General features: G+C 35.7%; 1 protein-coding gene across 2 annotated transcripts; it reads left to right on the top strand.

The window, feature by feature from the left end:
- The first annotated feature begins 12,495 nt into the window (after positions 1-12,495).
- Positions 12,496-14,913, top strand: LOC130743355 (transcription factor MYB48-like). 2 transcript variants are annotated; one of them, XM_057595572.1, is made up of 3 exons: positions 12,496-12,692; positions 12,792-12,921; positions 14,134-14,913. In XM_057595572.1, exons 1-3 carry the CDS (start codon positions 12,578-12,580, stop codon positions 14,618-14,620), a joined length of 732 nt encoding a protein of 243 aa, XP_057451555.1. In that variant the 5' UTR covers positions 12,496-12,577; the 3' UTR covers positions 14,621-14,913. The 2 variants fall into 2 exon arrangements, with proteins under 2 accessions (XP_057451555.1, XP_057451556.1); XM_057595573.1 differs by having other exon boundaries at positions 12,585-12,724.
- The last annotated feature ends 396 nt before the right edge of the window (positions 14,914-15,309 follow it).

The following is a 15,309-nucleotide window of genomic DNA, read 5'->3' as shown; positions in this document are numbered from 1 at the left end:
AATCCTTAGACTTTTCCTGAACTTTCTCCTTCACAAATTTATTTCATTTGGTAAACTCTTGTTCAGGTTTTCCCTTCACGATACATCAACCCTAATCGCGAATAAGAATTTTATTCACTTGGCATAAGTTTAAAAACTTGGGTCTTACAAATATCATTTTATAAATTCTTTAACCAATCAATCAAAATTAATGCTCGTAAATGAGCCCGCTCCAAAAAAGACACGCATTTTCCTTGACCTCACCCGACCTACTAAGAGACAGAGAAGCTGACCAATCTTTATTTTTCTTTAGTATATCGGAAAGCTAAATTATACCTTCGAGAGGTTGATATCGGGACCTTTCCCTCCCCAACTCATATGTCCCCTAACTTTTACCATTCGAACTATCATTTGGAGACAGCCGACCAATCTTTATACGTTTCAACAAGTAAACCAGGAATTACACAAAAGTTATAGAGTAAGTTATTCTCATGTCCTCTTAGAGCATCTCCAATGCTAGTTCTTAATTCTTAGGTCTTAGCACTATTCATGTGGGCCCGTACTGTCACATGTGCTTAAGCAACTTTTTGCAGATTTTGCTCCAACCATGAGTTCTTAGTTCTTAGCATTATTCATCCGGTCTCACAATACCATTATATTAATATTTTTATTTCCATATAATTTTGATTTAAATTTAAATGCTAATTCAATACTTAAATTAAATGAATGAGTGAGAAAAAATTAATTTTTTATGTTAAAAACTCAAAGTAAAACTTCTTATATAAGAACCTAGTTCATATTTTTAAGAACTAAGAACTCCACGTCATCCCCTCTGATAAGTGCCAAATCTACATAATTTTCATATCATTCTTGGGCACTTATTTAGGTTAGAAATGTGAAATAGCTATCAAATTTACCCTCAATTGTGAAGATATGGTTTAGTAGAGGTCCTTGGAGAATTCAAGTATTAATTATCAAATTTTGATGTAGGAATGAATTGGGAATGAAGATTGCTGCAAAGAGGCTTGAATCATAAGAAAGCATCAAAGAATAGTGCTTGGCTCAGAAGTTTGCTCAAGCCATCTTGCAACAGAAGGTGTTTTGTGCTTGGCTCAGAAGTTTGCTCAAGCCATCTTGCAACAGAAGGTGTTTAATGCTTGGCTCAGGAGTTGGCTCAAGCGAACATTTGGTCGCTTGAGCGGTCGAAAGGCGGTTCCCAGTTCTTCCTTCACGTTGAAGAAAGAGTTCGCTTGAGCGAACTTTGGACCGCTTGAGCGAACAAAACTGTTATAAAAAGAACAGACCATCGTATTTTACAGATATAGCGGAAAAATTAGGAAAAAGACTACAGAACTCGTAGAACAAAGGTGAAGAAGATAGTTTTGGACCTCTTTGATCATCCATCGACGTGGAAACGCTCAGCGGACGTCACAGATCGTCATCATCTTCTTGTTTCTCTTTGTAAGCCTTAAAGCATCCATGGAAATGGATTGCTAAACCCTTTGTGTTGGGATTGGATGTAGTCTTTTAACTTGAATGTATTCACTTTGATTTCCATGTATAAATTCATGTTTCTATGTGATGATTTCTGTGATCTATCTTGATCTTAATGCTAGTTTTAGAGTGATCAACTAGAACTTGATGTTAGATTTGATAAATTGGTGGAAACTAGTTCATTGAATCTGATATAGATGAGATCACCTATTGAATCTAAGGCCTAGGAATAGGGTTAGCTCAATAGTCAGATAACACTTAAGTTTAATGCTACTTGCTTTCTTAATTATTCAAGGAATTGATGATTAGTTAGTAAGTTGTTGATCTCTTTCATGAGGGAACTATGAAAAGGATAAGATGTGGTGTGATGGAATCGAACATAGGACATGGTTTGTTTATGGAATGATAAGAATACTGGAGAGTTAATTGATGAACTCCAATTCCAACCGTTTTCTCCGCTTGTTTAAAAATCGTTTATTGCTGTTTCTCTTAATTTTGCAACGTAGCGCAAAACAATCAACTAAACATTTCTTGACTCTTTGCTTAAGTGATTTAGCTAGAGAACGGCATTGTATTCCAATTCCCTAAGGACGATAAAAACTCTTTGCTATACTACGATTGAATCTTGAAGGATTCGAAAGTGGTTCAGTAAAAATCTTTCAACACCCTCCACTGGTTAAGAACTCAGTTCTTAGTTCTTAACTCAAAAATAAGAACTAATTAAGAACCTTGCATTGGAGATGCTCTTAGAGATCCTTCAATTATTTACACTCCCTACCATTTTATTCCAAAATTTACACCCTACTCCCATTTTATTTCATGTCCTCTTATAGTAATTACTGACGACTTCTTCCATCAGTAATTTTTGTTTAGTATATCGGAAAGCTAAATTATACTCTTCAGAGATTGATCTCGAGACCTTTCCCTCCCCAACTCATATGTTCCCTAACTCTTACCACTCGAACTATCATTAGGAGACAACCAACCAATCTTTATACGTTTCAACAAGTTTTTTTTTATAAGACAAAGAATTGTATTAAAAGGGAGTACAAGGGGTACTATTCTTCTATACGTTTCAACAAGTAAACCAGGAATTACACAAAAGTTATAGAGTAAGTTATTCTCATGTCCTCTTAGAGATCCTTCAATTATTTACACTCCCTACCATTTTATTCCAAAATTTACACCCGACTCCCATTTTATTTCACGTCTAATTACTGACGACTTCTTCCATCAGTAATTTTCAACGGTTTTTTCCATCGATAATTAACAACCGCCAATATTGTCGGTAATTGATTTGATCTACACAACAACATTCTTTTTACAGTGAATAAAAATTTTACTTTTTTGAAGCGTAATATCCTTATTTGCAGCAAAATGAGCATTTTGCGGCTTTCAAAACTACTATTACTATTTATAATTTATACAAACGTAAGAAGAAAAATGAGAAAGTGTGAGGAAGAGGTTCCTTAAACGTCTGTATATAGGTTACCAACAGCAAAAACTGTTTTTAACCCACGATAAAGTTTCCAAAAGTTCGCCAAGTTAATAATCAGCCAATGAAATTTGTTTACGCTATCGTTAAAGCCGCCTATAACTGGTATTCAATTCTTTTAGGCTTAATTGCACTTTTGGTCCCCTAACTTTAGTCATCTTGCGAAAATCGTCCCCAAACTTCAAAATTAGCAAAAAACATCCCTGAAGTTTATACCCGGTTGCAAAATTGATTTTCCGTTACACTTCCGTAAGAAACTAACGTTTTCTGGGTAAAAAAAATTAAAAATCCAGAAAATTCATAGAGTTTTCATCATCTTCAACAATATTCATCATCTTCATTCAAAACCCAGAAAATTCCACAAATAAAAATTACCTCAACCTTTTTTTTGAAATCACATGCTCTAAATCAAAATAATTCTGTTTAACAAGATTTAATGCAATTTACATGAAGATGTATGAAATGAACAAGCACAATCATGTTGAAGAGGCTTTTTATCCCTTTGTAATTTCTGCTCCTTACTCTTACAAAGCTTGGTTAAACTTTCATCATGTCCTTCTTCCTCAACAAGAACCAAATAACACAAACCAAGCTTCTTTTCATCTTCCATCACCAACACCATTTGATCCTTCTTTCCATAGCCATGACTAACCACTATTCTTCACCTCATGAATCCATCTCCAAATAACCATTTCCTCAACCACACCAAACCAGAACCTCCCATTTCAACACTCAAAACATAACCTCTCACTTCACCATTGAAACAGTTCCAACCTGAAGACACCACCTCTTCTCCCTGTCAATCGCCACAGCCATTCCCCAATCACCATAACCAGAAGGAAAAGATGAAAGGAAGAACAAAAACGCCAACATCACACACGACACAGAACCCAAACCACCATGCTATTAAGCCACATCTTAAAAACCCCAAATTTTCCCTATTACACCAATCAGAGAAGAAGATGAAAGAAAACACCCCAACTATCATAATCATCTCTCGGTCACCTTGGTTCTGATGTCTTCATCGTTTCCCTCTCCCCATCGCCGTAGCCAACTCCATTGTCGCCGCAAGGGTCGCCCCAGCGCTCCATGGCATCGTCCTTACCGAATCTCCATCGCCCCACCTCCTCGAACGCCGCCGCGTGTTCCAGCCGACTCCGTCGTCCCTCTCTCTCTCTCTCTATCTCCGCCGTCGTCCCTCTCTCTATCTCCGTCGCCGTCCCTCTCTCTCTATCTCCGTCGTCGGCTTCTCTCTCGTGTTTTTGAAGATCAGGTTTCTGAAGAACCCTGACCCCACCATCACATGCAACCGATCGCAAGAAAGGCACCGTCATTGGCAAAGGATCTGGGTTCTTTTCGCGATTTGGGGTTGCTGGGTTTCGGAAGATAAAGAAGAAGATGTGGGAGGAAGATGAATGCGAGAAGAGAAGAGGAATGGGTGAGGAGAAGAGGAACGGAGAAGAAGAAGATGAACGCGATTGAGGGACAGAGAGAAGAGGCAGAAGAAGATCAACAGAGGAGATGGGGAGAGGAGAAGCTGTGATGAACCCTAATCTTCCACTCCCTCTTGCTTACTAGGAAGATGAAGATCTGAAGAGCTTCCACTATTTTTTAAATTTTTTTCTCAATTTTTTTCTTTATTTTTTAATTCATTTTTAACGGGATATGCTGTTAGTTTCTCACGGAAGTGTAACGGAAAACCAATTTTGCAACCAGGTGTAAACTTCAGGGATGGTTTTTGCTAATTTTGAAGTTTGAGGACGATTTTCGTATGAAGGCCAAAGTTGGGGGACCAAAAGTGCAATTAAGCCATTCTTTTAAGCCCGTCAATTTATCGACCATGACAATTTTAAGTTTTTGAATTAAAATAGACATAAGTGTAATATATATTATCTCCTAAGAGTGAAGATGGTAGGTTTTGAAATAAGAGGGGAGTGAAGGGGTGGTTTTAACTTTTATCAAGAGAAAAGGAGTGCATGTTTTGAAATAAAATAGGAGGAAGTGTAATTTAAGCTTCTCAAGTAGAAGGATAGAGTAATTTACTCAATCTTACTAATTTTTTTTTTAAATTGCATTATCAATTAATAATAACATTATTTTTTGAATGCACACATTGTCATCGTCGTTGTTGGAGTGACACAAGGAGACACAAAACCCTTGATATTCCATCCAATATAGGACTTCACTCATACTTGTTTCGTCAACAGTCGTTACTCTGTCTTTATTTACAAGAGCTCACATCAAATGGGACCAGCTTCCATTATCTTCTAATAAACTCTGAAGGTAGAAAAAGCCCGATATGAAGAAGATAGAATTAAGTGCTCTCTCCATAAAATGGTGGCATCCACATCACTAACATTTTTTTTTTTGGCTTCTCTCAATGTTCAACTCGAATCGCTATATTTTATTCCAATTTCATCTCCAATTCGTTTATTTATTCCAATGGATCTGATGAGTTAAAATTATGGGTTTGATTGGGAAGATAGATTATATAATTATATATGCTTATCTTATATTTTCAATGATGTCGTAAGTAGTGTTAATATTTTATCATGCAATCTTATCTTTATCACTTTATGTTAAAAAAAAAAAAAGGCTAAAAAGCATTTTTGTCCCTGATGTTTCAAGTTTGTGCAAATTCTGCCCCTATCTATTTTCGTCAATGTTTCTACCCCTCATGTTTTCAAACAGTGCACCGTCTACCCCTCCGTTAGGGGTAGATGATGCACTGTTTGAAAACATGAGGGGTAGACGATGCACTGTTTGAAAACATGAGGGGTAGAAACATTGACAAAAATAGAATAGGGACAGAATTTGCACAAACTTGAAACATCAGGGGCCAAAAGTGCTTTTTAGCCTAAAAAAAAATGATATCATTATTCACCACCACAAATATACAGGGAGTGGTGTTAGTATAAACGCAGACAAATGATGCAATATTCCACTCTGCATATCTACCGATAATGTTGTGGTTCACAAGCGCATTCGTCTAATGTATATATCTAGATTCGATCGAAATCGGACCCCCATGGTAGACGATCGATTCGATCGAAATCGGACCCCCATGGTAGACGATCGATTTGGTTGCGGGAGTCATGACTAACTTGTCTCATCCTAGCCTAGGAATATTTAGGCTTGGTTAGAATAACTAACCATGATAGAATAGTAGTACACTACTAAAAAAACGCGATTTACCGACGGATTTTAGCGAGGGAAAGAAATCCGTCGCTATTAGCGACGGAATCAGCGACGGATCAGCGTTTTGAAAATAAACATTCAATTTTAATATTTAGCGACGGATTTCCTTCTTAGAATATTTGTTATGCAGAGGCAGTATAGATGGCTACCTGAGCATGACATCCAAATCCGGAAGTCTTTTGACCACAAAGCATCTACTGGGCTAGCACACACACTGTATAGGGTGCGTACTAAGAAAGATAGTGGAACCTGGATTCCCGAACAAAACCGTAAGGAGATGGAACAAAAATGGAAGGAAGACGACTGGAAGAGAAAGGCAGCAAAAAATGCTAATAATAGAAATTCATCTAGTGGTCCCCTACATACAAGAGGATCGATTCCTTCATCTGAGTACTTTAGGAGATTAGTAAGTAACTTTTACCTTAATTGTTTTTGAGACAAATAGTGTCTCTTGGATATGTGCGATAAGTTACAAGTTTACATTTTTATGCAGGAAAATTCGACTGAAAAGAAACATGATCATTGGGACTTATTTGAAAGGACTCTCAAACGAAAAAATGATCCCACAAAATGGGTTTCCCCATTAGCATAGCAGTTTGCGGTAAGTTTCTATATTTTGCCAAATTTATGATGATTACATGTCATTTTTGTGTACTTGGTCCTGATCTGAACTTGCCCTCAATCACTTTATCAAAGCTAAACCAATCTAGAATAGTGCAGAGGACAGTCCTAAACATTGCAGGGAATGAAACTTACAGTGTTGGTTGGAATGCTCCTTTTGGGGTTTCAGTGGAAGTGACTCCAAGTCACTTCACTATTGCCAATGGTGAAAGGCAAGTCTTGTCTGTCCTCTTGAATGCAACCCTTAACAGCACTGTTGCCAGCTTTGGGAGGATTGGGCTGTTTGGTAATCAAGGTCATGTTGTCAATATTGCTGTTTTAGTCACTGTCAAAATATCAAATAACATCACTAAGAGTTAATAAGGGTGACATTTAGGTTATCTGTGTTTCTATGGGGTTCTAAAATATATTAGTTATTTTTTATTCATTAGTCATGTAAAGTTGTTAAAATTTAACCTTGTATAGTTATAGATAGATGTGATCATGTGAGATCAGTCTTCCATTCAGGGTTAATTCTGGAACCAAATAGCCATCGCCCATCAGAAGCATGTATTCTATGGGTTCTAAAATATACTAGCTACTGTTAGCTTTGCACAACCCTTTTGTAGGTGCAAAAATAGCTGCATGTATTTGACAGGAAGATTGTTTGTCATCCAAAACATGGCTGACATGTTAATATCTAAACATGGCTGAGATTTTTCTAGTTGTCCTACTGCTGTAGTTTTCAGTTTTCATGATGTCTAATATCTAAATCTTATGTGAAGGTTGATTTTGAAACACAAATTGCTGCAAGAGACTCACAGGAGAATGAAGATGATGCCCACAAAAAATCAAATGATGACATATACTTAGAGGTTGTTGGGGGTGCGAACAAGAAGGGGCGGATTTATGGATTAGGTGCAGAGGATGGAAAGTTCAAACGTTCTAAGGCCACATCATCTCATGGCGTCTCACCCTCAGAGTATGAGACAATGAGAAATCTTGTTTCTACTTTAACAGAGGAGAACAAGAAGCTAAAGGGAAAAATGAAGACATATGATGAAAAATTTGAATACATGGACAAATTCATGGAGAGCTTTCCTCAAAGTTTGGCTTCACGCTCTGTTGAACAACCACCTACAAATCAACATAACATAGATGATGAAGAATTAGAGGATGATTTCGATGGCATTTGATTTAGATGAATATATGTATTTGATACTATGTTTTTAATTATGCTAGACATTTTAACATGACTATGTATGGATTCACTACTATGGTTCTGTATGTTGATGAACATGATATTAGATATGAAACTTCAAATCAATAGTATATTTTGAATTACTTCAATTTGGGGAAAATTTTCAAATTGAATTGTTATTGCACAGGAAAAAAAAAACTGCTAAAAATAAAAAAATTGTCATTTACCCAGTGGGAAATTAGCGACGGATTTTATCCCTCTCTACCATTGATAAATTAGAGAGGGAATTTATGTAAAAAAGACAGGTAGTTAGCGACGGACAATTCCGTCGCAAACAGCGACGGAGAGCTACATTCCGTCTTAAATAGCGATGGATCGTTCCGTCGCAAATAGCGACGTCTAGTTATATTCCGTCGTAAATAGCGACGAAATCTTCCGTCGCTAATAGCGACGAAATCATGAGTTAATCATGTAAACGAATTAGCGACGGAAATTAATACGTTTGCGACGACCGGTTTCCGTCGCTATTAGCGACGGATTTAATATTCTCGTTGAATTTTTAGCGACGAGCATTTACATGGCGGATGCCCTTCCGTCGGTAAACATTTAGCGACGGATTTTTGCTTATTTAGCGACGGATTTTGCCCGTCGCTAAATAGCTTTTTTTAGTAGTGGTAATTATATTTATTGTAATTTGCTCTTAATTGCATTAAGAAGATACGAGAATACAATCTTGTCCATTGTCTTATCATATGATCATATCTATCACGTGCAAATTATATTTTGAGAAGGAGTTAATGTAGAAACCAACATGATAGAATAATAGTTTTCTATTCTTTTTCAGTATCCTAGCCCGAATTAAAAAAAATTCAATATTTATATTTTTATAATATGTAACATATTAATTTAAAAATAGTTATTTTAATAATATATTAATTTTTTTATTTATCAATTGCTATTGCTACTACAAAATTAAAATTATTTAATGACTCATATAAATTTAATAAAAAAATGGACTAATTTATAAATTGTCAAAATATTGATCTTACTCGTATAAGGATACACAATTTTTTCCTTATCACTTGCAAACTAAGTGAATATTATTTCTTTACTAATATTATGATTATAAAAAACATAAACTAATTATTTCTGCTAAAATTTACTAACACTAAAATATACCACTCACTTATAAATGTTGATTTACTAAAAGTAACAAAAATGGACTAATTTTCTCTTATCACATGCTATTATTATTTTTTTGGTTACATATGGAAATAAAAACAACAGAAACAATTATATAAATTTTGATAATTTAAAGGAGTTTATGTACTCAGATTCTTTTGATAATAGTATTCTTTATATTTTTTAAAAGAAATTATTGATTTGTTATTTTCATGGAGTTGGCAGATAATTATTTTGCCTTAAATTAATATTTTAATCTTAAGTGATTTGTTTTAACTTTTAAGAGTAGTGATCAATGGAGCATCCTATTTGGCGAGCAACTTATGGTGAATTGAGCTGAGTTGGTAAATTAGTAGTTTATTAGGATTTTTTTTTTAAGTGGTCATAATATTAAAAGAGGAAAAAATCAAGGTGTGATAGAGGCAAGTACATCAAATTGAATCAAAAGAAACAACTTCCGGCGGAACCTCTTCAATTCAAACCATGTTTGGGAAACTTGAAGAATTCTTGACCAAGTGATCAGTCACGGAATTGCCGGACCTAAAAATGAAAGATAACTGAAAAAAATGAAAAGATGAGACTACAGTACTATTGCAAAACAGAAAATAAATAAGAAGAGCCCCTCTTATTGACAATGGTGATGTGACCATTTCTTAGCCACGGTAAAATTAGATGTTCTAAAATAGAAATTTTTTTTATTGGGAGCCTAGGCAATCACCAAGAAGAAAAAACACTACCCAACCAAAAGGAGAGCTGGATTTGACACCCATACTCTTAGATTTCACACCCCTAATTTTCGGATTTTCGGGTTCCGAATTATTTTGGAATCTTATATTCCGAAATTAATTTATGATTTGTAGTGCAAAATACATGTAACATCTCACTTTTGAGTAAAAAAATACTTCGGAAACCTTATTTCCGAAATATTTCGGAAACTAAGTTTCCGAAAGTGGGGTGACATTTCTAATGAGTGGGGTGCCAAATCTAGCTGCCAACCAAAAGCGAGAACAAATGATGCAAACTCTTTCTTATATTCTCAGTGTATGTCATTCTCAAATCAGAGATTCCAATATAGTACTTGATAAAAATAGGAACCAAAACCATAAATGCTAAATGGTATGAATCAAAATCTAATCCTAATTTAAGGATAAATTTATTTCGGACCTAATAAATGGAAATGAGGTGTTGAAAAATGAGGTAAGAAGAACATATAGAGAAAGTAAGAAATATGAATGATTGAAGAAGAAAAAATAAATAGCTAGAAAGTTAAATCAAAATGAGAATTAGAATAAATTATAACTCATATATTCATGGTTTACTTAAAATTTATTTAAGATATATCATTTTTACATTGTCTTGTCTTTGCTGATTATCCCTCCCCTTTGTTTTCAGGTGTATGTGGGGACCAATCTTTTTCTATTACCATAGATTCATTTGGTCGCATCCAGCAACTTGGAATATCCCATTATTTATCATCCCTTGAACAACAAAATGAGTTTAATTTTGATGGACCGACGGTGTAAAGTTTTTTTACACCGTCAACCAATCAGATTTCAAGGATGTGACATGTCAAGTAAAGAAATTAAATGAAAAGAGAGATTTTCTCACATCCTTGAAATCTGATTGGTTGACGGTGTAAAAAAATTTTACTTTTTTTACACCGTCGGTGCATCAAATTTTTTCTCTTTTAAAAACCCCCGCAAATTATATTTGTAGGGCCATTATTTCATTTTTCTAATTACATGTATTTTTCATTGGCAAAATCTTATTTAAGCATATGCCTGTTATGTGATTCCCCAATCATATTTTATCATTTATTTGCCAGACATGATGCCACACTCCTATTGCTACTCCGGCACCACACACAAACCATGGATGCAAACAAACAAAAATAGTTTCCGGGATTAATTAATATATTTCACCCTCCATTTCCATTATTATATCTGAGAGTAAAAGTTTGCCTTGCAAAACATATTAACGATTTCTTCCTATTCTTCAAAGTTTTGTCTGCTTCTACTTTCTCTTTTGTTTTCTGCACTGGCCTTTGCAGTAGAGAAGGGACGCAATATTCCAACAAAACATGCAAGAAAACTTGGTTACTTCCTCTTACCACTATTTTCATGTCTTATCATTAACATTTAAACACTGTGTGCAATTGTAATCGACTCACTCAGAGCTCATTAAACTTCCTTTCTATAATCCAGATTTCTGCACCAAGGGATTTGTCCTGCAGATAAACAAAGACTAATTCCTTTCAAATCATAGAGATTATGGAAATGAGTTTTGTCTTGTCCAACAAAGCCATCGTGGATATATTAAGAATCAAAACCCTGTCGAGCTTTAGTTTGATAATGAGAAGACAGAAGTAAAACTACTCTAATAAGCCAACGAAACCAAGTTAGTCAAACGCTTAGAACTATGGTTATGTGATTATTGTTGGCGAGGTATGGGGTAATGGGGAGTCCAAAGCATAAGACCACGCACCAATTTATCAACACATTTGACCACTACATTTTTATCAAAAACCTTAAGACCTTAAATTTATGGTTCACATCTCTTATAAAGTCTTCATTTCACTCATATTTAACTATGTGAGACTCAACTCACATTTAAATTTTCAACAGTTTGGGACGAGGGCTTTCAGTTATGTCATGTAAACATGCGGTTACCACCTTGAGGCTAGATAGAGACGACCAACTAGACACTATATATATATATATATATATATGTGTGGTTTAGAACAAACAACTGCTCAAGTAGACTCTATTCATTCCATTAACCTTCATATTTTCCAAACACGTTCTTTGATTTGAGCGTTAAAGTGCCTTTTATAACTACCCACCATCGTGCTCTGCCCATGCCCCGCTAATCCATAAAATTGAGCGCCACCGCGAACACCCAGAGTTGCTGACCTAGACCTAAAAGTTGTGGAAGAAAATAAAGGATTGTGATTATTCATTAAGGATCAAGAAACCATTTACATATATACAACCAAAAAAGAAAATCTATTATACAGATTGGCGCTTAATCTAATGTTTTGTAGTAGCTCAAGGCACCTATACAATGAGAATTAAAACCTGTCAAGGTAATAAAAACATAAAATTTGTCTGATAAGTTCCTAAATGAATCCAAGTTAGTAACTTGGTTTTTATCAAGTGCTCATGTCACCAACAATAACTATTCACCGACAGATTGATCAATTACGCTGATTTGTTTCCACTTGGTTGAATGAGCATGAGGACCACATGAACGGTGGATATCCAAAGTTGCTTAATATATTAATAATTGTAAAAGACAGTGACAAAAAAATCCTATATAAATACTACTATACCCTGGATAGGTCCCCATAAGTCATCAAGTGGAGAAAAGAAAGTTTCCCTTCAGAAATAGCAACATTCCTCTTTTCAGAACTTCTTTGCTTAGGAAAAATGGTTCAACAGGAATTCAGAAAGGGTCCCTGGACAGAACAGGAAGACTTCAAGCTGGTGTCCTTTGTTGGAATGTTTGGAGACCGTAGATGGGACTTTATATCTATGGTATCAGGTTTGAAGGTGGCGGGAGACAGTAACATATAGGTAATGCTTATTTGAACATGCTGGATTATGGAAGAAGCAGCTTTTTAACTATCTCACTTTGTTGTAGGTTTGAATAGAACAGGTAAGAGTTGCAGGTTAAGGTGGGTTAATTATCTTCATCCTGGCCTTAAAAGAGGGAAGCTGACACCCCAGGAAGAGCGCATGGTGCTGGAACTTCAGTCCAAATGGGGAAACAGGTTTGTGAATATGCAGAAATTGTAATCTGTTTTTTCCTAGTTAATAGTAATCATCATGTCTTTTTTATGTCTTCTTCACATATCACTTTTAGGCTTCTAATTCACAGTTAATAGCATATTTGCATCGGTTTATTACAACATCCAGAAGCTACCAATAGCATATTTGGATCATCTTATTTTTTCTCGGAATCAATTCTGATAGAATCAATTCTGACACTCAGCAGCTACTTATAGCATATTAGCATGTTTGGATCAACTTATTTTTTAGCAAAATTAATTCTGACTCTTTGAAGCTACATATTAGCATGTTTAGAGTTTGGACAGGCTTATTTTTTCTCAAAATCAATTCTAGCAATCAGAAGCTACTTATAACATGTTTGGATCAACTTATTTTTCTCAGAATCGATTCTAGCACTAAAATGTTACTTTTAGCACAGAATCAACTTATTTTTCTTAGAAGACTTAATTGCATTTTTGGCCCCCCAACTATTGCCTCCCTGCGAAAATCGTCCCCAAACTTCAAAATTAGCAAAACACATCCTCTAACTATACATGTCGTTGCACTTTTGGTCCGCTGTTTGCCTTTCGTGAGAAAACTAACGTGAGAAGCTGATGTGGCTCCCTCACGCGTGTCTCACGTGACTTTTCTTAGAGAGCTTGATGACTGGAGTCACCTGCTTCTCACGTGACTCTAAAAGGGTTCCATGGTGAAGAAGAGGATGGAGGAGGGAGATGACCGTTGGAGCCTTTTAGAGTCACGTGAGAAGCATGTGACTTGTCCGGTCATCAAGCTCTCTGAAGAAAGTCACGTGAGACACGCGTGAGGGAGCCACATCAGATTCTCACGTTAGTTTTCTCACGGAAGGTAAACGACAGACCAAAAGTGCAACTGCATGTATAGTTGGAGGACATTTTTTGCTAATTTTGAAGTTTGAGGACGATTTTCGCAGGAAGACAATAGTTGGGGGACCAAAAGTGCAATTAAGCCTTCTTAGAATCAACTCAAGCATCCAGAAGCTACTTGCATGTTTGTATTAGCATATTTTTTTTCCTATAATCGATTCTAACACTCAAAAGCTACTAACATAAGCTTCCTGTAATTTAGAATCCAAGGATTTCCAAACATGCACTTCTTCTCATAATTGAAAATTGCCTTTAGCATGTTATGTAAAAGGATTTCCAAACATACGCTAACTTCTTCGAGACATGCAGATGGTCAAGAATTGCTAGCAAATTACCTGGGCGCACAGACAATGAGATTAAGAATTTCTGGAGAACCCACATGAGGAAGAAGGCTCAGGAGAAAAAGAAAGGATCATCAGCAGTTCCATCCCCAACACCTTCCTCAATATCCTCAAACAACAATCATGGGGAGGATTATTCACATGCTTCCAAAAAGGCTGGAGAAGAAAGTTTCTATGACACAGGGGGGTATGGTCATCCTGCTATGGTAGGTTCAAGTTCAACCCAAGTTAAGGTAGGAGGGGGAAATCATCATGATGCTGAACAAGAAATCTCTATGGATGATATATGGAAAGATATTGATCTTTCAGAAGAGAACAGTGAAGAAGGCTGCAACTTTTCTTGTCCACCAATGCCTTCTCCATCATCATGGGAGTATTCTTCAGATCCTCTTTGGGTGATGAATGAAGAAAGCATGGTGTTCCCTGCAAGTGACACTTATTTTCTAACAGGCTAATCAGGATTCTTTTTCCAATCAACATTTCGTTTGTTCATATCATGTGTACTAGTACTACTACCTACTTTCTGATATAGTCCAATTAACTCTGTATAGCATTGCACGTTTACGCTTTTGGCATCTTAATACCCTAGTCGGACACAGCTGTAATAGTCTCTATTCTTGAGTGTAGTTGCAGTGCTTTTCCTTTCAAAAGCATCCAATAAGATAGGGAGTTGGTATGTCTAGAATGTAAAATATCAAGCACCTGTTTGCATATTCTAAGTTTCTAATCTTATCTACACTTCTATCGATATAGCTTTTTTCAGTCTTTATATTAGTCTAGAGTAGCAAGTGTAGAGTACACAACTTCCGGATCAAAGTCGCATGGCATGCACGACATGATATGATACATGTTTGGAAATCTTTTTATAATTGATTATAAAGATAAAATCATTTTATTTTCAGGAAGAAACTTATGTGAATAGCTTTTGAATGTTATAATTGATTCTGAGAAAAATAACCTGATCAAAACATGCTATATACAGATCAATGCAACAAATTGTGACAAAATAGAAGTTTGCAATATAAGGTGAAATGCATGGTTAAAATTAATAAGCTATGCCTCTTAAAGTTATGAATCTAACCGTGCTCTGCTCACTACTTTGCTCTCACTGTAGTATAGTCCTTGTTCATGAGACATACATTTA

The sequence above is a fragment of the Lotus japonicus genome, chromosome 3, assembly GCF_012489685.1.
Source record: "Lotus japonicus ecotype B-129 chromosome 3, LjGifu_v1.2".
NCBI lineage: Eukaryota > Viridiplantae > Streptophyta > Magnoliopsida > Fabales > Fabaceae > Lotus > Lotus japonicus.
This window is presented reverse-complemented; position numbering and strand designations above follow the sequence as displayed.